The 21,860-nt window shown below is 44.3% G+C and overlaps 1 protein-coding gene across 1 annotated transcript in view; it reads left to right on the forward strand.

Moving 5' to 3' along the window:
• Window positions 1–21,860, forward strand: part of PEX14 (peroxisomal biogenesis factor 14) — a 145,830-nt gene that overhangs the window by 40,592 nt on the left and 83,378 nt on the right. Inside the window, exon 3 of the mRNA XM_081489416.1 lies at window positions 11,114–11,198. Within this exon, the coding sequence (XP_081345542.1) occupies window positions 11,114–11,198 (85 nt within the window). The remainder of the gene's footprint in view (window positions 1–11,113; window positions 11,199–21,860) is intronic.

Raw genomic sequence — 21,860 nt, forward strand, 5'->3', positions numbered from 1 at the left:
GAGAAGCTTTAATCCTTTCATTCAAATTTACAAGAAATGCTGTTTCCTTTCAGTTTAAAAAAAAAAGTCCAAGAGAACATTTGATTTAAGGAACCAAAACTCTAGAAAATGTATCCGGGAGTCCTCGTCAATTTGGGGCATAATGAAATATAAAAAATACTCAATAAAAGCTCCTTTATTACTTTAACTGTTTAAATGTGGAGTTTTTAGCCATCAGGTTAATGTTTTGGTATCATTTTTTTATTTGATTGTGAGCACTTTTCCAGGTAGCGCTGCCACTCGAGCGCTAATCAGATTCCCACAAATGAATGGTGCTAGCTGCAGCCTGACATCACCGCGTTTTTGCTTCGACATTATTTTATTTGGTTTTCCTGTAAAAGTTAATAACTCTGTGTCCATGTGTTTAAACAGGCAAGAAGAGAGAAAGAAAGGACAGTGAACAGAAAATGATGAGTGATGTCTCAGGACGCTTTGGCCAAATTGAGGAGATGTAGGGATTTTTGTGATTTTAGTCTCTCACCCTAGCATGAATTAGGTGTGGAGAATCAAGAAGATTGCACAGCAAGATGGTGATTCTTAATCCTTCCTCTCTGTTCCCCAGACAGAGTGGGAAGGACTTAGAAATGAGTTGCCATTGATCTAGAGGAGGGGGAGGAGGTTGCTCAATAGAACTGATCTCGTGATGGTGAGAACTGGTTAAATCTTGCATTAATTGTAAGTAAAATACATGCTCATTTTAGATGACTGAGATTGCTAAGAGCATCAGAGATAGGACAGGAAGACTTTCCTTTTTATCTTCCCGTTAGAGGTAGGAGACCCTCGTGGCCAAGATGGCTCTGGTGTCTGTCTATTAATAATAGACCTCTGCTGAATCTTTTATTTTTTTGAAGGTGTGTTTGTTTGTTGCAAGCTGTGGTTGTTTATGGTGTTTAGTGAAAGGTTACTGAACAGTTCAGAGCCACAGTGATTACCATTTAATTCCTTCTGTGTGCTACAGATTTCTTTGCTGAGCTAAAAATTTCTAAATTGGTTTTGTCAGAGGAGGCAACTAGACTGATACCTCTCTATTTCTCTCTCTCTCTTTTTAAAAAGTATTTATTTACTTTTCATTTTTGACCACATCATTCAGTACATGGGATCTTAGTTCCCTGACCAGGGATGGAATCCCTACCCCCTGCATTGGAAGGCGGAGTCTTTTTTTTCTTTTCTTTTCTTTTTTTTTTTATTTTTTTTTATTTTTGGAAGGCGGAGTCTTAATCACTGGACAACCAGGGAAGTCCCTTAGACTGAGTCTAAGAGTCCCTTAGACTCTTGATTTAGATTCTCTTCCAGATTTGCATCTTGGTGCTAAAGACAGTCTGACGGTACAGATCCGACCATGGGTACAAGAATCAGTCCTGTGGTCTTTATCTCAATGCCTCTGAAAGCTGCGTGAAATACGATAACTCACTCAACATCCATGTCAGGGGCGTGGCTTGTCTTGCTCTCTGCGCTACCCTCATGTGGACAAGTTACTCCTGAAGTCATCTGGAGCCATGTGGCCCATGTTAGATACCCCTTCTTAGACAGTTGAACTGGCCACCAACTTATTTCACACAGCTGTGAGGCACATTTGCTGTCTGTCACCCCCCCCTTGCTGCTGGAGCCAGTTCCCAGACTGTACTGTCTTGGCCGGTGGCTGTCCCTGGGCCCTCCCAGGGGCCTCTGATTCTACTTGACCGTTTTTGTCATCTTACTGTAAATTTGAAGATTTTTGAGTGCCAGCTTTCTCTCTGATGCATCATACTTTTGGAACTCTTCTAGTTTTTCCCCTAGGTCACAGAAGAATCTAAGATAATAGCAGGAAGAACCAGGCTTTGGTAGTCTTAATGTGTGTGCGTGCTCAGTCATGTCTGACCCCATGGACTGTAGACCTCCAGTCTTCTCTATCCATGGGATTTCCCAGGCAAGTACTAGAGTGGGTTGCCATTTCCTTCTTCAGAGGATCTTCTTGACCCAGGCATCGAACCCGCGTCTCCTGCATTGGCAGGTGGATTCTTTACCGACGCACCACCTGAGAAGCCCCTGAATGAGCATGGCTGTGTTCTAGTAACATTTTATTCATCGACACTGAAATTTCAAGTTCATATGATTTTCACATGACTTCTTTTGCTTTTTGTTTTTCTTAACCATTTAGAAATGTAAAACTGTTCTTACAGACTTGTGATTGCCAGGAGGTGGGGAAGGAGGGACTGGGAGTTTGGGATTGTTGTTGTTCAGTCACTTAGTCATATCCAACTCTTTGCAATCTCATGGGCTGTAGCCCACCAGGCTCCTCTGTTCTTGGAATTCTCCAGGCAAGAATACTGGAGTGGGTGGCCATTTCCTTCTCCAGAGGTTCTTCCCAACCTAGGGATTAAACCCCTGTCTCTTGCTGATTCTTTACCACTGAGCCTTAATTGTTCACTTTTTTCTGCTTATCAGGGTATCTAAAGACAATTTTAAGGCTACCCACGTGTCATTTCCAGTTCTTTTCTTGTTGTCTTTTTGGATTCGAATTGTTTCTAAGCTGTGACTGCTTCTTTTTTGGTATTCAAATCTTTATTTATTTTTGGCTGAGCTGAGTCTTCGTTGAGGTGTGTGAGCTTCTCATTGTGGTAGCTTCTCTTGTTGTGGAGCACAGGCTCCAGAGCTTGCAGGCGTCAGGAATTGTGGCATGTGGAGTCAGTACTTGTGGCTCACGGGCTTAGTTGTCCTTTGGCATGTGGGATCTTCCTGGACCAGAGATCAAACCCATATCCCCTGCATCAGCAGGCAGAATTTTTAACCACTGGACCACCAGGGAAGTCCTCAAATCTATTTTTTAACATTTAGAAATGTTAAAAATTGAAAAATTGTCTTTCTCCAGTTTCCTTGTAGGATGTCTGGTAGGAGTGCCATTTAGTGACTCCTCAGAGTTTCAGTTGTGTGCTATGTGGAGGGTGATGCTCGACAGCATTTCCTGATCCAGAGCTCATCTTCCTTGGAATCCAGGGGCCCATCTTGTTGCTCTCAGAGCGGAAGGTGCTCAGTGATCATGCAGGGACCCCACCCTGTACCACCTGGTGGTCACCTAGTCAGCGTCTTACCCCAGTGATGGCTTGATGCCCAAAGGTGTCACTGTCCATGATGCAACCTCTCTTTGCCCCCTTGCTGATCATCCCACTTCTCAGTAGCATGTGACTAGAGAGAGCTTAACCCCAGGGTCCATCTGGGCTGACTTCAAAAGAAGTGGGAACTGAAGCTCTATCTGCTGAGCACACGAAGGTGCTGGTGTTTAGAAGTAACCGTTGGAAAGCATCAGATACAACTTGTGGTAGGGAGAAAGGGACTAGAAAGTAGAGGCAGCGGTGTCGCGTTAGGAAGGTCCCGGGCACTGGGAGCCACATATTTTTAGTGTTGGAGTCACCAGCCACTGCCACAGAGTGAGCTCACAGTCCTCTTCAGGAGCATCTTGGACACTGAGTCATTACATTCCTTTGGAGTGATTCAACTCAACAGCTTGACACCTTCATTAATTTTACAACATGAAGCCTGGGTGCTCTCTGCTTCCTCTTTAACAGTACAGGGGAATTAGAAGAATATGGAAAAAACAGCAAGGGAAACCGGAAGAAGGAGCAGTCAAGAAGCTGCTGAAAGATACCATGTGAGGAAATTGAACTCTTTGCCTTTTCTTGGTATCTCCTGGGACCGAGCACCCAAAGCTTGCCACCCGTCGCTGGCACACATAAGCCTTTTTCACTCTGTTCCTGGCACGCCAGCCAACGCTCCGACTCGGAGCCAGCTCGTTTTGCCTTCTCTGCTGAGGTCACTGCTACCGTGATCCGTGTATAATGGCATTTTCCTCCTCTTTTCAGTATGGAGGCTATTACAGTTTCCTCTCTAAACAAGACTTCAAACAATTTGCTGCCAGTTGGATTTCAAAGCCAAGGAAAAGGCAAATGTCATCCTTTTTTTCTCTCCTCTTTGGGTAACTGCTTTGTTGGTTGCATCAAAAATTAGAGGGGCTGCTCTCTAAATTCAGGTGGGGATGCGTGGGGACGGGCATTTAAATTTGCTTTTCTTTCTCCCCAAGGAGAGAACCCTTTTCCTTCTCAACCTTTCCTAAGAAGGAACTTTGATCATCCCAGAAAACAAGGGTTTTTATTTCCCGCACAGCAAGCGTGTGCACCACCGCGCTTTCTGTGGCATGGTTCCGGTCGCCCTCTGCACTGGCAGCTCTGCATGTCAGCTCTGCTGCTGGCCCCCAGCTCCCTTTGAGCTGCAAGTTGGCACCCAGAGTACTCTCCAAGTCACCCTTGCATCCCTAAAATCACTCTCACTTGATACTAAATAGTGCCTGTTGCCTTTTCACTTCCACATACATTTCTGGAAGAACTAGTTTAATAAAATAACAAAACCACCAACATTCTGACAAGCAGTTCATGCAATATTTTTAACTAGGGCCAAGAAGAAAAATTTAAACACAGATATTTCATTCGAAGGGTAGTTATTGTGCATATGACGTTGCCACCTTTCATAAAGGCTCTCACTGCATATATCAGTGTTTTTAAAGCGAGACTAAGGTCAGTAATGCGTGCTGTGGAATTCCCTAAATGCAGATTTACACAATAGGCCTCCACACATATTGTGTTCTATCTTGTCAACTCATGTGCACTCCTACCAGAGATCTTTTATTTCGTTAATGCAAAAAACAAAAGAACAGAGTAAAGTAAAACAAAGGAAATTAGGGCCCACAGCTTAATTAGTATAGGGTTGTAACCCAAGTCAACAATGGGAAGGACACAATGACAAAAAGCAGGAAATTCCAAGTTGAAAGAGAGGCTCTTTCCTTTAACTCCTTGAGAGCCAGGGTGCTTGCAAGTGTACTGCTCACCCAGGTGCAGGAGGCTGGCTCAAGTACAACTCCGTGTCTTTATTTTTGAACTTCCTGGCTTTTTGTTGACTTTCCCCTCTCCTCTCCCCCCCCACCCCCCATGTAAAGGAAAGGTACCTTTGCATGTGCGTGTTAATTGTAGATAAACGGGCGAAAAGTACCTCTCGATTTTGTAACCCTCAGAGAAGGAGAAAGAGGGGGGGAAATTTCCCTGTCACTGTCATCTGTTCATTTTTTAATGAGCAATTTTAAAAAATTGAAAATAAAAGAGGAAAATGAATAGGTGTTGAACCAGCCCGTGATATGTAAATGCCAACTAGTAATTACCTAAAACCTCAATTTTCATTCTGTTTCATCTTGCAAAACATTTCATTTTCCCGGAGTGAAAACACTTGGTCGGGGCTCGCACGAGGCAGCGGGGCGGCTGCCTCCTCCGGCCTGCGCGCCCGCCGGCTCCGGCTAGGGGGCACTTTGGCTCCGTGCTGCGGTGGCCTCCGCCACGGCCAGCTCAAGGTTATTCCCCTCTTGCCATTCCGGCGGCTCCGCTCCGCGCTGTCGTGGCGCCCCTCCCCCCACTCGCACTGGTCTGGTTTCGGGGAGCCTCGTGCCTCCTTGTCCTTGCGGAGGATCATAGGATCGTATTGAATTTTGGCTGACCGAGCCTTCGTCTGCATATTAACTTTCCCCTCTTACCTGCCCGCTAGACCCTCGGCCTCCCTGAGTTGCATTTCACACCCTAAGAGCACTTCTCCGCCAGGCTCCCTCTCTCCCTTGGCGATTTCAAACGCTGCAGTCTTCTCTTTTCCGTTTTATTGCTGCTGCTGCTGCTTTTTCCTCCTTTCGTTTTGGAGGCTGGGGGCGGCTCTTTTTGACTGCTGCTCTCACACATGTTCTCTCCTGCCACATTAGAAGGGTGATTCCGACATGTCTTTTTTGCATGCTCCTAGATTTTCTCTTACTCTGGTTTAGGAGCTGTATTTGTGAAGCATCTTGGGATGTGGTTGGGGGATACCCCTGTTTCAGGGCTGTTTGCCTTCCCCCCTCCTCAGCCTGTTCCCTGCTGAAAAAGAGAGTGTAGAGAAGTGAGAGCAGTGAGCCTGGTCAGGACCCTTAGCTGTAGGTCAGAGAGGCTTCTGAATGCAGAAAACCAGAATTATGTTGTCCTAGGACCCTGGATCTGAGAGCGTTCTGCCTGGAATCTCAAGGAACACGGCCTCTTTAGTGAGATATATGGCTTCATAATTAGCCCGTTGCATTTTTTCACGAGTGCTAGCATCAGCGTTCTACGATGTGTTCCTCTGATTAACAGCTGCTTTGCAACTATTTCCTTGTGCCACCGATGACCATATTTGTCAAGGAACTCCTGACAGAGTACTGATTTCTTACTAAAATGCAGTGTTTCCATTTGAAGAGGGTTCTCGCATTCTAGGCACTGCCCGGCTTTCCCAGTCACTCCTTGTAAAACCTCGAGTTGGCTTTGGTCTAACGCTTGTTAACAGGATTCGGGGTATCTATCTACTTTAGAGTACGTGCAAGGAACCTTTCACAGGCAATTTAATCTTCTGAGCCGTGCACGTGTGGCGCTGCAGTGTTGGAATGGGGTTTCAGGCCCGCCTGTTGGTCATCTTCTCTTGCCCTCTAGTTGTGATCTCTCTGGGTGAAAAAGGACTTGGCTTTGGTTGTTAGTGTCTTTGATTTTTGACTATTTTTAATATTTTAAAACGGCTAATGAATGCTCACATTTTTAGGAGATAGATGTGCGTGTTGCACACAAGAGTGCAGAAGTTGGTGACGTTCCAAGTAAGTGTCACTAGAGACAGCGCATCAGGTTTACGTGTCAGGTGCAGAGTGCTCAGGCTCCCTCCAGCCCCAGGTTCATTGTTAGGCAAGCTCTGTTCTCCTGTCCTCCTTGTGCAGAAAATACTGCGTGCATTCTGAAGATGATAGTGTGCAGATCTTTTGTAGGAGAGAGGAAAGCATCTAGGAAGCATCGCTTCAGTGAGGACTGTCAGGAACCTCGCTGCTTCTCACCAGGGATTACTTACCCTACACAATGCATTTAACAGCACGTAGTTCATTGTAGATAGCCCCTGAGTATACTGTATTCCATTGATTTATACAGTCACAAATCCTGGTCTCTCACACACAAATCTCTCTCAATTGGCCAATCATCTTGGATCCAAAGGTGTTTTTCAATCTGAAGTCCCCTCTTTTTCCCTGGGCTGCTGACAGTCACTCCAGTGGACCCACTGCCAAGGCAAGAATTTGCTCCTCCTCTTCGCACTCAGGTTTTATCTCTAGCTTTAAATGATGAACAAAGTAAAATCATCAAACTTCCCTAAAATCGCGGAGTCGATGGTGACAGGATGGTTTTGTTTCGCTTTTTGAGGGAGGGAAGGTGGGACACAGAGCATCGGGTCACAGGAATGGGGTGATGAGAAACATTGCTTCTGTTTCCTTCTGAGTTTGTCATCTTTATTTTTATGAAACCAGTTACTGGTAATTTGCCTTGCGCTCATTAAGAATGCTCGGGGTGCAAGAGAAGGGGAAAGGAGGGCCAGTTCTGTGTCTCCCAGGGACTCAGCAGCAAGTGGTCTCCGCAACGCCATTGGAGCTTTTCACCAGGATTCTCCATGGCTTGCTGCACTCCTCCACCGGGCACAGTAATGTTCCCGCCTCTGTATTACATCTGTGACATTGAGGCGGAAAGTTTGGCCTGAATTTATGTAATTTAGTTGGGCACAAATATAACCCATGAATAGTCACATTCATATCCTAATTAGAAAATCAGACGATAATACAGGACAGGCTGCAGGCACCCTGTCATTTCATCCGACAAAAGGGTGTTGTGTCTGTCCGACCTCCGCCAAGGGAAGAGCCCTTGAACTGCTCCATGAAGTTAATGGAGAGTGTCCAACAATAGTTGAATGAAAGATGCAAACTGAGGACAGCGTCTGTTATCTAGGCGTGTTCAAACCTTTGCATTATGGGGAAAGGTTTGGAGAAATCTTCTACCATCTATCTGTGAATCATAGGGCTTGTAAAATTCTATGTCGGATGGGCTCTTTCCCACCTTGTTGAAGTTCCAGGTCCTTATGAGGAGAGAGAAGAGTAAAGAGTAGCTGAAGAAATAGCTAGTGAAAGGAGAGGCGTTCTCGTATGTCCAGCTTACATGGATGGAGCTGCTTATCTGGGTATCTTTCTTCTAAAGCCCATTATGTTGAGGCTGATAGTTTGGATGCTTTATATTTTTGCATCTGGTGTAGTGATACTGGTGCTGTTAAATATGCGATTTGCCTGTCGCCTGCATTTTCCTACAAAGATCAAGAGGGACATAAACAAGCTCCAAATATACTTTATGTAGGTGTTTGGCAGTATTATTTTATATGGCTCGAAATTAGTGAATGGGAACTTTAAAAGAAATTGTTCATATTTTTTGCAAGTTTGAAGTGTGCCGGGACTTGGTCAAATTCCCGTTAAAATAAATACGTCAATTTCACCTCCCTTCCAAATTCATTTATCTTGCTTTTTTAAAAGGTGTTTTCTGCTTTACCTGATGTTTAAATTGGATTCGCCCGTTTATGCTGTTCTTTGCTATATCCCCCACGTTTTTCTTAAATGAATTACTAATGACAGAGCACTCCATCATTCCCTCTCTGCAGCCACTTTAAGGAAAGCATGGTGATCTAAACCTTTTAACCTATTAAAGATGATTTTCCCCAATTGAATCAGACCCACCACAGGTGTAATAACTAATCATTTAAACTACACCTGCTATTATGTATTTTTAAGCCATTATGCGTGTTGGATAGATGATAATTCATGTTTATTGCATTGTCCGATGGATCCGTTTTGCCTACACCAGGCTGATTAATGTATTTAAAGAAATAAGAGATGCAATTTTTAAAAAAAAAATTGATGGAATGCGCCAAGCACTGCATTGAGTGCACCATTAAACCCATCAGAACTTTGCTCTCTGACCAGAAATGCATATACCAAGGACTGTATTAAAAAAGCAAGGTGAAACCTGTGCGTTTTAGTGGTGGGATTCTGTTATCTTTCTCTGTCATGGAAAATTTTGGAAGGATGAAGGAAAGGTTTATGCTTCTACCAGTGAACATCAAGAGCTGTGCCGTTGGCACCTTCCTGCTTAAGACCTGCCTGTCCACAGTTCCTCTGACACCTGGGACCCATCCCAGGGTGTGTGGAGCCTACCACATACACAAATGCCGTCCTTGTCTTGTATGTTGAAGGTGTATTTTTTCTCCAGGTGAAGAGCAATTAACCCCAAGGCACCTGAGCTGGGCAGATGGGCCTTGAGCCCATGGGGCCTGGGATGGTGCAACTGTCCGCCTATTCTAGGGCCAGCCTCTCCTCATCCTGTTTTTCTCCTTCGCCACTTTCCCCTGGCTCTTAGCTGCTTTCCTTTTCCTTTTGCCTTCTTTTCTGTTCCATCTCCTCTGCTCATCCATCACCCCCTCCTCCTTGTCTCCCTCCTTCACCCCATTCCCTTTCCCTTTTCTCTCTTTCTTCCCCTGTTCTATTTCTGCATAAGAATACAACCATTTTGTTGATGTTTGTCAGATTTTTCTCTATTTGGATGCAACCTGAGGTGCTCGGGAGTGAGTATGTAATTGTGGGGTTCTAGAATCCTGAGCATTGATTTCTCTTTCGTCCAGGACCGATTGGTTATCACTGCAGTTCATGATGGTAGTTAAAGTGTTCACAGTGTTTGACAGATTCTAATCATTCTCAAGGAATGCTCCATGTCTTATCGCTGACAGGCCCAAATTTGGGAGTCGGGGATACCTGAGTTCGTCCTTGGGGGAGAGTGTCTGATGCAAGCCTCCCATGGAGGGATCACAGGGGAAATACATCAGGGGTTTGCCCTGAATTTGTTTTTTTTTTTTCTTTCTGATTTATCCTCATATCTTTTGTTACCAGAGAGGTGTGTCTGGTCTCATGATGAAGTTCATATAAAATACGAAGAAGATATTTGTAGCTTGTATTCCGTTTGTAGTCACAGTACTTTCTGTTTGAATCTCTGTTCAATTGCTGTCTTAGTTTGAAAAATCTTAGAAAACTTCCTTACATTTGGTCCCTTAGAAATTTTTTCTTTCAACAACTTATGAGCAAACTTCAGGGTCTGTTGACTTTACCTGTACCTGGAAACTAAATGATTCTTTTGGTTCTGATGAGATCAATAATGCCAGTCATTTACAGTGGCCCCTTTCCTCTGGGGGCAGGTTGGCATTTCCCACCCGTCAGACGAGTGTCAGGGATGGAGAGCAGACAGGCAGTGTGCAGGCACACACTTCGTGTGCACTGAGTAATGTGAAGGTTAATACCATCCATAGTTTTCCTTCCACCCCCTGCTTGGCTCATTCGTAGATGGGTAGATTTCTTTAAATAATATTATTTCCAGAGGTAGGTAATAATCTTTTAGTCTGTCAGCTTTTAGCCATGAAACTCTAAACTTTGTCCTTTGAAGGCTCTTTAGAATTTGGCTGCATCGCATAAGAGGGACCAGTGTGAGTGGCTGTGACTTATGTAAGTCTTCCCAGCCAGTGGATGCTCACTGCTTTACCCGGCTCTGTAGAGGCAGCCTGGTCTCTTCCCTTCAGATGCTAGCAGTGTGGCTGGGGAGGCAGCCTGAACATTAGAAGACAGTAGACTTATGTCTTCAGCTATATGGCACTCACCATCTGCACTGAAGAATTGAAGAGAATGGGGAGATCAGAGGTGGCTTGCTTATTCAGGGAAGACTTCAAGGAGTTAGAACAGCCTATAGCAGGCCTGGGCTGCTGCTACGTGTGCAGTGTTTACACTGGTAGAGGCTGGAAGGGAAGGCCTTCTAGGAAAAAGGGCGTAGCATGAACACAGATGGAGTGACATGGGTAAGCGTGGCCAGGGAGGGCTCCCTGCTGAGGAGTGTGGAGAATCAGCTCGAACAGGGAGAACAGGAAATAATTATTGCAGATCTTAAAAGCTGGGCTGAGGGGATTAGATTTGATAGAACCAGATATAGAAAGCCAGTGATGGTAGGGGACCAGCAGAGTCTTTTATTTAAGCAGATTTTACATGTGAGAAATAACTGGTTAGTTTGACCCCAGTTTTGCGCTTATTTCTATGGACCTGGGGTAAACGTGTAGGATTCTTAATCTTGAAATGTAGACTGTTGATGTTTCCTCCTCTTCTTTGTTTTATCTCCCCTACCAGATTGCCACAGCAGTGAAGTTTCTACAGAATTCTCGGGTCCGCCAGAGCCCACTTGCAACCAGGAGAGCGTTCCTTAAGAAGAAAGGTACAGGTTCCCCATGGCCGTGCACAGTGGCCTACAGAGAGGGGCTGGGACAGGGTGGATGGAAGCTGCCATATTGATGAATGGTCTCCTGTAACCGTCCCACTGGTGTGGGAGTGGGGGTGAGGGACGCCTCCAGGGGGAATGCATGCTTCTTTTCTTACAGTAGAGCAGAGATGCCAGGATTCAGATAATTGAGCACTAGATGTAAGGCCAACAAACTTGGCCCAGGGCAGCCTGCATCAGCTGTGTTCAGCAGCAGAAGAGGCCCGGGGAGAAGACTGGGAGGACTCCTGCCCTCTGGTCTGTTCTGATCGTGGCCCTGGCTGCAGAAAGACTGGCCTTAGATTATGAAGTCAGCTGCTTGAGTAAAGAATGAGGAAGAAAGAGATGAATGAAGGACGAGGGAAATGAGATGACTAAACAAGGTCAGGTTAAGGTCAAGTCTGGGGTCAGTCTGATTTACAGATTGAAGTGGTAAATTACTAGTTTTATGGTATTTCTGTAAGCAGGAATTAAATGGATCTTGACAAATTCAATATTGGCTGAAGCAGACAGAATCCCTTTTGGTTTTATTGAAATTTAAGATATGTTTCTTTTTTTGTGAAATATATATTAAAAAAAAAACCCTATTGAACAAAGAAATTTGATTCTTTGCATTCTTTTCATTCTTTGCATGTCTAATTTTCTGGAAAGCTAGGAAGTTGTTTAAAGGCCCTTAAATACCATGGGTGAGGGGAAGTGAGTTATCTCTGCTCTCCCTACCCCCCCTCCCCCCAAACAAGACTCTTTTTCTTTAAGGAACTGGAATGTTGGCCTCAAAATTCTGGGTTTTGAGCTTTAAGTTATTAGTGGCTGAAATGTAAGAGGGCGTGGCTTGGTGGTGTTTCCTAGGTCTGCTCCATGGTATCCTACTGAAGTGATGCTTAGGACCATGTAAAACTGGGTCCCAGGGCTGCGCCCACAGGGTTAGGGCAGAATCAGCCCAAGCGTTTCATTCACAGGCAGCTGTTTAGAAGCAGCCTCAGGGTCGGTCCCTGTCTATGACTGAGTTGATGAGGGGCACTTCCTGGCGGCATCCTGGTTCCCCCCACCCCCAACAGTAGGAGATTATTAAAATTTGGAGTGCACTGGCTGGCCCTTCCACTCCACAGCCATCATGCTGTAAAAGAGTTTTTCCTTGAAATATGTGTACCTATGGGGAGTAATTAATCATAAAAGCTCAGGGGTTTCAGCTCTCATCAAAGCATTGAAGCTGGGGAAAGCTGAGCCTAAAAGCTGTGCTGATTACCCAGGGTAACCTGAGACAAAATCCATAGTTGCCAAGAGATCCTTCGCCCCAGTATATTGTGCAGTATTATAACTGCCTGATCTTCTCCTCCACTGACAATGACCAGTTATTCCTCATTTTCTCTCAAACGCAGCTGGGTTAGAATTTCATTTGCAGAAGGTATTTAGAGCAATTTAGAGACAAATGTCTCTGGTGTTTGCTCGGCACTTCCCCACTGCAGGCTTTGCTGAGCAGTTTGAGTATCAGGAGCTCCATCTAATCTGTTTAATTTTAATAAATCCCTGACTGGGAGAGGGAGAGAAAAAAGAGAGAGAAACTCTGGGCCAAATAATACTTCTTTTGACTTGGTTGGCTAATAATTACTGTAGAAAACTGTCCTGTACAACTATCATTTGTTGCTCCTTTAAAAACCAATGACCATCAATTAATTAATTCAGCTCATAGTGTTTGCCCTATGCTGAGAGCAGAACAGACAAAACCCCTGCCCTCTCAGAGCTTGAGTTCTACTGGGGGAAGGCAGACAGCAAAAGAAAACACAAAACGTGGTTTATTGGATGGCGAGTTCCATGGAGAGGAGTGCCTGGGTGGTGGGCTGTAAGGAGCCGGTGCCATGTGGGAATGGATTGTGCTTCTCAACGGGGTGATTAGCAGGTGTCCCTCAGGGAGGGTGACATGTGAGCGAAGACCTGGAGGAGATGAGTATTTGTTGCGGCTGGAATTCCTTCTCGATCCTGAATGTGGTTTAGAGTTTTTAGAATGTTAGGCAGCAGGAAACCAGAAAGGCATCCTACCTTTCTTCTAAAGAGAGTTTGCCCCGAACTTAAACCTGGAGTCCGTGGACTTAATCACCCACCTCCATTATCGTCTAAAATGCTGCTTCAGTCAGTAATTATGTATTTCCGAGTTGAATCCCAATAGAGTAAGTTCTGGCAGGACCTTTTCTGGGCAGAGAATTCCAAGGTTTGATGGGCATCTGGGGAAGAAGAGCCCTCTGTGGATTTAAACTTCACTTTTCACATTTCCCGTTCTCAGGGTCAGGTGTACACAGATCACGTTCACGGAGCTTGGTACCATCTCCGATGGGTTGAGGAAGGAGGGGATCTTATAAAGGAGTGAGCGTGTGCCCTGTCCCTAACAGTAGTTGAGAAGGAAAGGGAGTTGGCTTGCTGGTCTTCAGGGGCGGGGAGTGCATTTGGAGGGGAAGGACCAAGGTCCTGGCATCCACGAGTCCTGTCTCCCACAGGACTCGCTGCAGTGGAGGGTTGGAGCAGTGGCTTTGGGGAGCTCACAGCTACTGTAGTCTTGGCTTTTCTAGCAAATGTCACTTCAGGGAATTGCAGTGGAGCCCTGTCTTGAATTATAATCTTGAGTTTCTCTTTTTTTAATAAACATCTCTTTCCCGAAAAGGCAAATCCAATTTTGTTTTTCTTTTAATATTATTTAATATTTAATATCGAAATCGAGGTCCCTGTAGTGCATGTCACTTCAGTGGAAAATGAGGGTTACTTTAAAAAACATCAGCTGAGTTTGTTTTATTTTGAAGCTGCAGCCCTGAGTAGGGACCTGGTCCCACCTATGTTACTGACAGGTTTACCTGTGCCCTCTGATTTCAGGGCTGGGGAGGCCGGGGGAGCTGATGGCATAGGGTTTGCAAGGGTCTTTTGTGGTTTTGTTTGTTTGTTGTTTGTTTTTTGTTTCTTTGAGATTTCTCTTGGATGCTTCAGAGTCTGAACATGGAGTCATTAATGAGAAACATGAAGTTATTAGAATCATTTATCATTTTCTTTGAAGCTTGTGCTGCCAGTTTATATAATTTACAACATTTCTTTCTTTTATCGGGAATTTTTTTGGATGCAAGAGAAAAGCAGCTGTTCACCTTCAGAGTATTAGAATAAATGTTTTTGTTTTCCGTCCAACCACTTGATTCTGCAGATGACATCAATTGCGGAGTCAGCCACACATGAAGATAATTGGACTGTGTGTGGGGTTTAAGCCCTCATAGAAGGAACGGGTCTATATATAGAAGCAGTTCTTGCCAGGCAGGCATCCTATCTGGGGCTTTAAGCAGGCTACAGTCCAGGAGGTTAGAGTAACTTAAAAACAGCAGTTGGATCAGTCCAGAAAGTTAGAGGCTTGGATGCTGTCATCAATAAGCTTATGTTAATCTGACACCCTGTCCAACCACAAAATGTAGGAGGCAGCCTGCTTCCAAACATGTTTGGCAGGCTGAGTATAAGGTGGATAAGAGAGAGGAGCCTGTTCGTGGCAGGTAAAGGGGTAGATGAGATGGGGGGAGGTAGACTTCTCTGTTAGCTTTCTCTCATACATCTGTTGCAAGACAGAGTTCTAGAAAAGAGATGAGCGTCGTCTGCTTTCCCGTGTGATTTTGCATGGTGGGGCCTGGGTGGTGCTGACTGACCCTTTGGCTTACCGTTGTCCTTCTCAAGTGTATAAATCAAGGACTATATTCTCCTTCATCTAATAAATAGAAGAGGGGTGGGGGGAGGGTGAAGGAGAACGAATCAAATAAAACGCTACCATGCTTCCTCATTCTAAAAGGTGAAACAAGATCTTATCTCTCTCTTGTTCCTGGAAGCGGAACCCCCAGTAGCAAAAGTGCCTCCTTGCTGGAAATGAGCTTGAGGAAGCAACCTGCCGGTCTCAACCTTGGTAGTGGGGTAGAGGTGAAGGGCTTCTCTCACTGGAGTATTTTAAGGGGGAGTGAATACTTACACAGATTTCAATTTAACTCTCTTTTATGACTTTTCTTTTTTTGTCATTTACGTCCATTTCATGAGGTAGTTTGCATGTCCTTGAATGGAATCTCGTTACCATGAAAGCTTTTTTAGCATTGATTTCATAACAGTCTTAATTTAATAGCTCCGTCATTACTGAGTAGCTCTGGGAGTGGGGCCCTGGCTTTCCAGGTCACTGACCTTTTAATTACAAACCTTGTTCTGATGGCCAGGTTATCGACTGGACAGCTCCCAGCTTGTGCCCCCAGGATGAAAACGAAAATAACTGTTTCCTCCCCCATCTCCAGGAAAAAAAAAATTGTAACCTCATGTGTTTCTAAAATTAATTTTCTCCTTCAGCTTTGCTTTATAATTAATTCTTTAATGTGTCTTAGTAAAGCCAGAGTATTTTTATATCATGTTTTTTTTCTAGAGCTTGGGTCCAGTGGATAGCTTGGAGGGGGCAGGGATGAAGAGCTTGCCAGCTTCCACGCCATGCTTGATCAGGGCCTATCTCCTCATCCTCAGAAACTCCTGCGGCTGAGCTGGAAAGAACAGTATCAGCTCTGTGAGGGGCCGTCCGGCCCTTCTGATTCTTTGCTAAACAGACAGGGATTGCGGCATCAAGATGTAGACGCATTTCTGCATTTGCTGGAATAATTGAACCTTGCCTATCACAGACGTTCCCGTTCTGAGAAGAGACTAGGGTTGGATGAGTTTTCTTACTGAGTCCTAGCTCTCTGCTAGTCATGGGTGACTGGAGGACACAGGGACCCTCCACATGGGGTGCTGCTCAGTTAGGAGCTTAGAGCTTGGGTCCATCTAGATTCTCTCTCACTGACAATGAAGGGGGAGCTTGCCCTCGAGCGGCATCTTACTCAAGCACTGCCTGCTCTCATTGCCCCAGCCTGGCCCTGCCCTGACCCGATGGGGGTCCAATGCAGAGAGCCTCTGGGGGAGGCTGTGCTGCCCTGCGGCAAGCGAGATACTGCCAGAGCCGGAGCAGGCCGGGCTGCGTGTGGCGGCCGCCTGCGTCCCGAGGATGATTGAGCATCGCCATCCATCTGTTGTGAGCGGAAGTCTTCCTTCCCTGCCCGTCCTGCATCTGCATGCCCATCACCTGCTGTTCGGGACCAGCTTATCCATCATCCTGACTGGTGTTCCCCCATCTATTTTCCTGCTCCCCTTGTTATCCACACTTGTCTTGAACTCCGCAGATTTTTTTCAGCATTCAGGATGAGAGCTGCAGCAGCTCGGCTGGCTGAGCACTGTGGCCTCCCCGTTCAGAGGGGGAGCCGGTAGCACTTGCTCTCCCCGGACAGCTGAGTCAAGTGCGTTTCTACTCCTCTCCCTGCAGTCAGAGGACGGCTGCACGGAGGAGCTTGAAGGGGAGGGGAGACAGCTCTTTTAGATTTACTGAGTGGTTTTGAGATTTTTCTCTGAAAATGAAGAATGACTCCTTCTTTCTTGACTTGTGTGCCTGCAACAACACTGAAGAAAAGCAATGTGACACCGCCATGTACATACAGTGCTGTTTTTATTTTTAAAGATAAAAAAAATTTTTTTTAAGCAAAATACGTACATGGTTTTAAGAATTCAAACTGAAGGATAGCTAGTGAAGAAGTAAGAATTCAAACAGTGAAGGATAGCTAGTGAAGAATAGGTCGTCCTGTCATCTCTTGCTCCTGCCCCGAACCCATCCTCTTTCCTAGAGGACGTTGCTATTCAGTTTCTGTGTACAGTGAATCCCCTACATATGAATGAGTTCCATTCCAAGGGCACTTTCCTAAATCCAGTTTGTTCATAAGTCCAACAAAGTTAGCCTAAGTGCCCAACTAACACAATCAGCTGTATTATATCATACTTTAATAGGTTTATAATACTTTTCACACAAATAATATGTACATAAAAAACAAGCACAAGAAAAATAAAGCAAGCATTTTTAATCTTACAGTGCAGCACACTGAAAAGTACACTAGTACAGGAGCTGGCGCACAAGTTTGTGTCTTTGAAAGTTCACAACTTAAAGGTTTGTATGTAGGGGATTTACAGTATCATTCCAAAGATCTATCCATATAAAAGCACATGACTATTTAATAACATAAACACCTTTTAAATACAGTGGTAGAATGTTTCACATTTGGTAGTGGTAGTGGTTTCACACTTTACCTTATGCTTGCCGTTGTATCTTGGCTTGCATTCCACTGTAATACACGCAGGTTTGCCTTGTTCTTGTCAGTGGCTGCATAGTACTCCATTGTATTCCTCTTATCATCATTTTTTTGAGTCAGTCCCAAATGAGGGGACATTTAGGCTGATCCCTGTCTCTTGTTTCAAACAGTGCATCAGGGAATATTCCTGCCTGTATCTTGTTGGACACTGTGCTAAACATTTTCTGTATGGTACCTAGGCTATGGTATATTTTTCGTAAGATTTTAGGAGATCATGTCACTCTACCCTCAAAGCAAACTGTTTTTTAATATAAACATGACCATAGATAGAAATTAATAAGAGAAAAAAGACAAATTATTATGAACACTGGGCACACATTTGTATTCTGAGGGGACATTCTGGTCACTGGTTACATGAAAAATACTTTTCTTTCTAAAAGAATCTTTTTTTAATCTCATTTTTTGAAGGGATGTGGGCTCATAAATTGAATTTTTGATTCAAAATAAACATTCAAATAAATGGAAAGATTCAGAAACTTGAAAGTGAGTATCTGTTTTCAAATGAAGTACAGTCTGTCAGTATTTTCTGGGGATTGATTCCAGAACCTCCCCCAAAGGATATCATATTTGCATATATCCTACGTATCTTCCCATTTAAATCATCTCTCATTTTACTTATAATACCCAGCAGTTCTTGCCAGGCAGGCATCCTATCTGGGGCTTTAAGCAGGCTACAGTTCAGGAGGACTATAAATGATGTGTAAATAGTTGCCTGTGTTCGGCAAATTCAAGTTTGGCGCTTTGGAACTTTCTGGAGTTTTTTCCTCAAATACTTTTGACCCATGGTTGGTTGAACCTGCGGATGTGGAAACTGTGGATATGGGGGGCTGCCTGTCATCCCTCAGTATCCAAGCAGGGATTAGTTCTAGGGCCCAGTCAACAACAGGGACTAACAACATCCACGGAGGCTCAACTCCCATAGTCTACCCTCTGTATCAGGGTTCAGCATCCATGGATCCAGCCCACCTCGGCTCATGTAGTACTGTAGTATTTATTGAGAAAAATACACGTGTAAGTAGACTTGCACACTTCAGACCCGTGTTGTTCAAGGTTCAAGGGTCCACTGTATAGCTTAGTTTTCTTTTGTTATTGTGGGATGTGGTGTGGGTCCTGGGCTGTAGGTTAGGTGATCAGCCTGTATTCAGGGCTTGGTGTGTGCAGAGTATTATTACATTAGGGCTTCATAAAAGAAAAATGAAATACTCGTTTTATGGACAAGAGGCTCATTAGGAGGTGGGAATGGCTGCCGAGTGCTTATCAACTGTACCGACGTCTATCCGTGAAACATAGCAGTACCGCAGAAGTGAGCAGACTCTTACGAGGGAGCCATGGTGTAGAAGGCTCCGCAGGGCTGTAAGCACCTCAAGGAGGGTGACCGCGTCTCCTCCTCCTGACATTCTCAGCAGCTACATAGCAGCCTCAGTCACAGGCCAGTGAGCAACAAGTTAAGTGATTGGGTAATAGTTAGAAGACATTTACCTGGGAAAGTTTCAAAAGGAGATCTGTTCTTCATAAGTCCTCAGTATATTTATTTGTTCAGCCCTGCATATGTGGAAAATGGCTTCAGAATCACTACCTAAATGTCTTACCAATACTCTAGTGTTTATATAAATAGTATTTATATGCAGTTCTTTTTGTCTTTAAGTCTTACAGAATCCAGCGAAAGTATTCTTTTCAAAGTTACTTAGGTCAGCAGAACTAAGTTTTGACCTAGGCACTGAGGGAGGCAGTGGGTGTAGATGGTCAGAGCAGGGGGAAGGACATTGTTGGTGAGGGAGGCTCACACGGAAACCCGTGTGCAGTTAACTGGGTTGGCCCATTGGGCCCTCAAAAAGAAGAGAAACGAGGTTGGTGAGGTGGACAGTGAGTGAGGAGCCAGTGTTAGGGCTCAATGTGATAAATTTAACAGTTGAGAGGATTTTTTGAACCAGTTGAAATACTCCATGAGACTGTACTTGAGGACATTACTCTAGGCTCTGTGTGTAAACTGAATTGGCCTGTCGATAAGACCAGCTATGAAGAAGGTCCTGCCAAGTCCTTTGTTAGGTGCAGAGTCTAGACATGGAAGGAATAGCAGTAGAAATGGAAATAGAAATGACATCATATTTATGTGCAGAACTTTGTGGTTTACAAAGCACATAGATGGGTTCTTTTCTTCTTCACTGTATTCTTACATGTGGTTATAAGCAGGTTAATAGATATTTGCTGAATGAATGAATGCATGATTTAATCTCCCATTTCACAGGTGAGGAAACTGAGGCTCAGAAAGGTTAAGTAGTGCAGATTAATAGCAGAAATAGAACTAGAACCAAGTCTTATGCCTAGAGTTCTTTGAACCATAGCATCTATTTTCTGGAAAGGAAGGACAGAACTACAGACAATGTAGAAAAAGGGAGTAAGCCAGGCTCAGTAGTGGATATGTGTGAGGTGAAGGAGACAGGACCAAAGTCGACCCTCAGGGTTGCTGTATTATGTTAAGCAGCTTTATTGAGATATAACTGACATACAGTAAACGATACACATACTTAATTTGTACAACTATAAAATTTGACCTATGTTTGTGTACCTGTGAAACCATCGCTGCAATCAGATAATGAATCAGACTGCCCTGGCAGTCCAGTGGCTAAGACTCCATGCTCCCAATGCAAAGGGCCCAGGTTGAATCCCAGGTTAGGGAACTAGATCCCACATGCTGCAACTACAAGGAACCCACGTGCCACAGCAAAGATCAAAGATCCTGTGTGCCGCAACTAAGAACTCATGCAGCCAAAAAAAGATAACACACCCATCACCCCCCAGATATTTCCTCATCCTCCTTTGTAATTCCTTCCTCCCCACCCAAGCACATGCTGATTCTCCAGTAAGCACTGATCTGCTTTCTTTCTCTACAGATTAGTGCATTTTCTGGAATTTTTAAAAAATTAAAAATTAAAATTTTTGGCTGCACTGCACTGGGTCTTCGTTGTTGTGCAAGGGCTTTCTCTAGTTGCGGCAAGCGAGGGCTACCCTTCATTGCGATGTGAGGGCTTTTCATTACGGTAGCTTCTCTTGTTGCAGAGCACGGGCTCTAGGCACCCTGGCTCAGTAGTTGTAGCACACAGGCTTAGTTGCTCCGCAGCATGTAGAATCTTCCTGGACCAGAGATTGAACTCGTGTCCCCTGCACTGACAGAAGAATTCTTATCTACTGTACCACCAGGGAAATCTGCATTTTCTAGAATTTTATATAAATGGAATCATGTAGTATGTATCCCATTTTGGGCCTGGCTGTTTTTACTCAGCATGATAGAGATTCATCCATGTTGTCACATGTATGAGTGATTCATTCCTTTTTCTTGCTGAATAGTATTCCCTTGCTTTGGTTATACCACAATTTGTTTATCCATTCACCTGTTGATGGACATTGGAATTGTTTCCAGTTTTTAGCTATTAAAAATGAAAGCTGCTATTAATATTTCTGTATAAATCTTTGTAGAGACGTGTAATTCCTTTTCTCTCGGGCAGTACTGAGGGATAGACTGTCTGCATCATATGATAGTTACATGTTTAACTCCCTAGGAAACTTCCAAACTGTTTTCAAAAGTGGTTCTACCATCTTCTGTTGTCACCAGTGGTTGGTGAGTGTATTAGGGTTTTGAGCCTGGAGAGAAGGAACCTGCAGGTGTTTTATTTGTAGCTTGTCTCTAGTAGCAATGCCACATGGCTTTGGAAGCATTCTTTTGGAGTGACTAAATAATCGGTCAGGTTTGAGATACTTCAGCTAGGGAGGCAATAGGGCCTAGACTGCTTGGGTTCTAATCCCAGCTTCATCGCTTTCTGACTGTGTGGCCCTGGGTAAAATTCTTAACTTCACTCTGCTGTGGTTTCCTTATCTGTAAAATGGGGTTAATGGTAGCGTCTACTGCAAAAGGTTCTTGTAGGAGTCAGATGAAAATAGTGTGAGAAGTGCTTAGCAGAGTGCCTGGCACTAAAATCATGGCTTAATTAACGATGACAGTGATCAACAGTACACGTCCTCTTAGAAGGTATATTCTTAATAGGCCATAATCATTTTGCTGTAATGTTATGTTAAAAACATAACATTTTATGAATAAATAAAGGGCTACACTGGCATGCGGGAGACTGCAATGCGGGAGACCTGGGTTCGATCCTTGGGTTGGGAAGATCCCCTGGAGAAGGGAAAGGTTACCCACTCCAGTATTCTGGCCTAAAGAATTCCACAAACTGTATAGTCCATGGGGTTGCCAAGAGTCGGACACGACTGAGCGACTTTGACTTTCTATGTTAAAAAGATAAACTTGTTGGTATCAGAAAAATTCAGGCAACAGGAACCTCTCGGAATTCTGGTCAGAGAGGATTTAATGTAAGAAGTTGGGCATTTCCTCTTTTGTTGAAAGGGCCAAAGGAGT

This window comes from Giraffa tippelskirchi, chromosome 5 (assembly GCF_054371585.1).
Source record: "Giraffa tippelskirchi isolate mGirTip1 chromosome 5, T2T-mGirTip1v1.2.pri, whole genome shotgun sequence".
In the NCBI taxonomy this organism is placed as follows: Eukaryota; Metazoa; Chordata; class Mammalia; order Artiodactyla; family Giraffidae; genus Giraffa; species Giraffa tippelskirchi.